The 2,169-nt window shown below is 34.1% G+C and overlaps 1 protein-coding gene across 1 annotated transcript in view; it reads right to left on the reverse strand.

The window, feature by feature from the left end:
• Positions 1-856: 856 nt before the first annotated feature.
• The window catches only part of LOC118338202 (lectin-like), a 2,000-nt gene continuing 687 nt past the window's right edge, over positions 857-2,169 (reverse strand). Inside the window, exons 2-3 of the mRNA XM_035675462.1 lie at positions 1,228-1,325; positions 857-1,120 (exon numbers count right to left, since the gene is read on the reverse strand). Of these exons, the coding sequence (XP_035531355.1) occupies positions 986-1,120; positions 1,228-1,325 (233 nt within the window). The 3' untranslated portion in view covers positions 857-985. The remainder of the gene's footprint in view (positions 1,121-1,227; positions 1,326-2,169) is intronic.

The following is a 2,169-nucleotide window of genomic DNA, read 5'->3' on the forward strand; positions in this document are numbered from 1 at the left end:
TTTTTTTATTATTGGTGCCTTATATATCCCACCCACTCACAGGAGCTATGATAATCAGATAATCAGTGTCATTCACTTCAGCTTTCAGCGCTCATGGCTGATCGGTGTACATGGTATATTGGTGAAATATTGGCCGCACTGACAAAGATCAAGCCAAGATACTGCTAAACTAACCAAACCGTGGTCCCTACCAATGTTAAAACTAAATTTAAGGGAAGTTTCCTGCATGTGGTGCAGAGAAAAGTAGTTTGGCTGTATCTTCAATAATTTAGAGATGGTAGATGTTGAATTGGAAAAGAGGGCAACATGTTAAGAAATGAGAGTTTATGAGTACAAGACAACAATACAGAATTAATAAGATATCAAAACAGGAATGGTTGTCTTATAAGAGACTTAAAATAAGTAAAGTAATTTGATACTAATGCCAATAAACACAAGCCATAATCAAGAGGTCCAATCAGATGTTAAGATTTGTTGAATTATTTTTGGTCAGTTTCAAATGAATTCATCTTCTCCCCAAGAGCAGCCTCATCTTTGATTTTAAATTTAATTTAATTATTCAATTTTTTTGTATAATTAATCTGGATGCAAAGTAGAGGCTAAAGCAAATGTTCTCACTGCTTGGACAAATAAAACCCCTCTTTTTACAAACATTTGCTATTCATCACAGCACATTGTCATTACATCCATCTCTCTCTTTTAGAGAAAATATACTTTTTTCATCTATGAGTAACATTTACTAAAAGAGCAAACACATAAATAATAAATAAAGAATAAATGGGGTCATTTCTTAACAGATATACATTTTCAGGGGAAGAAAATTGATTTGAACTCTTAATAATTTCAATTATGCATAAGATTTATTGAAATGAACAGAACTTTTAATGTAATTCAGACTTCTGGCATTGCATTATGTTAAAATAAGAAATATTTTTCACGCAGATATTCAAACAAGCCAAAAGGAAAAAACACAACAAAAAATGAATCATTGAAGACACTCTTCCACTGTTTGAATTGTTTTTGTTTGTTCTTGATTTGTGTTTTTTTCCTTCTTTGGAAGCCTCGACCAGCTCAGTTTGACATCTTCAGATGCACCTTCATCTTTCAGCTTCCTTTCCACCTATACCAACAGAAAAGAGATATAAAAGGTTAAATTGAAGATCTGTGTATTCAACGTCATACAAGCTGTCAGAAATTGCTCAGAGGTTAAATGTGAAAAGTGGTCACCCATTTCAAGACTGCCTCCATCACAGCCGGGTCTTTCATGTCCACAGACTTGTCGTCAGCAGTCAGCTGCAGTCTCATTAAGTGTTTCCTCTGTGGATCTGGCAAGAATAAAAGAGGGAACACTATTTTTTAATACCTAGAGGAATAGTTCCAAGAGATGAGAAGTTATACCACTGTCAGCCAATTAGCTTAGCACAAAGACGGCAAACAAGGAAAAACACTCGAAGTTAACAAAATCTGCCTACCAGCAAAAACAAAGTGTAAAACTACACTCCAGAAAGTCAGTGCTCCCCACCAGGAAATAGTTCAGCTCATAATTACTCATAAATCTGCAAAGTGGCTTTCTTACATTTTCATTTTTGTACAAATTAAATAGGGCTGCACAATTAATCGAAACTTAATCTATATAGCAATATGATAGAGCGCAACATCCAAATGGCAGAAGCTTACATGTTTTAATAAAGGTAAAAGAGAAGAGACACCCTATCTGACAAGTTCTCTACATGTTTGTTTGGTTCAGATCTCAATAAATTTCATACCATCATATTGTTTTTCAGTGAAAATTAAATGTGTGATGCAAAAATTATAATTCCCACACTAATTGTGAATCATATTGCAATCGCATTATCTGTGATGTTTTTACCATATTGTTGAGCTTTAGAGGTTCTGGTAGTAAAGACATTTTTTCCTTTGGACAGAGCAAAGCTAAGTGATTCCCCCCCATGTTCAGGCTTTATTGCTAAGCTACGCTAACCACCTGCTGGATGTCACTTCATGTTTAACTGACCAATAATAAAAAGAGTATCATCTTCTCATGTATCTCATAAATTACTATTAAACTATTAAATACATGTATACCATGGCTACAAAAGATACTGCTTCTGTTAGTATATCAGGAATATGGGATTCATTTGGTCTGATTTTGGTTTGCATTCTTTCTTT

The sequence above is a fragment of the Morone saxatilis genome, unplaced genomic scaffold, assembly GCF_004916995.1.
Source record: "Morone saxatilis isolate NCDOM2014 unplaced genomic scaffold, NCSU_SB_2.0 Contig4, whole genome shotgun sequence".
Classification (NCBI taxonomy): domain Eukaryota; kingdom Metazoa; phylum Chordata; class Actinopteri; family Moronidae; genus Morone; species Morone saxatilis.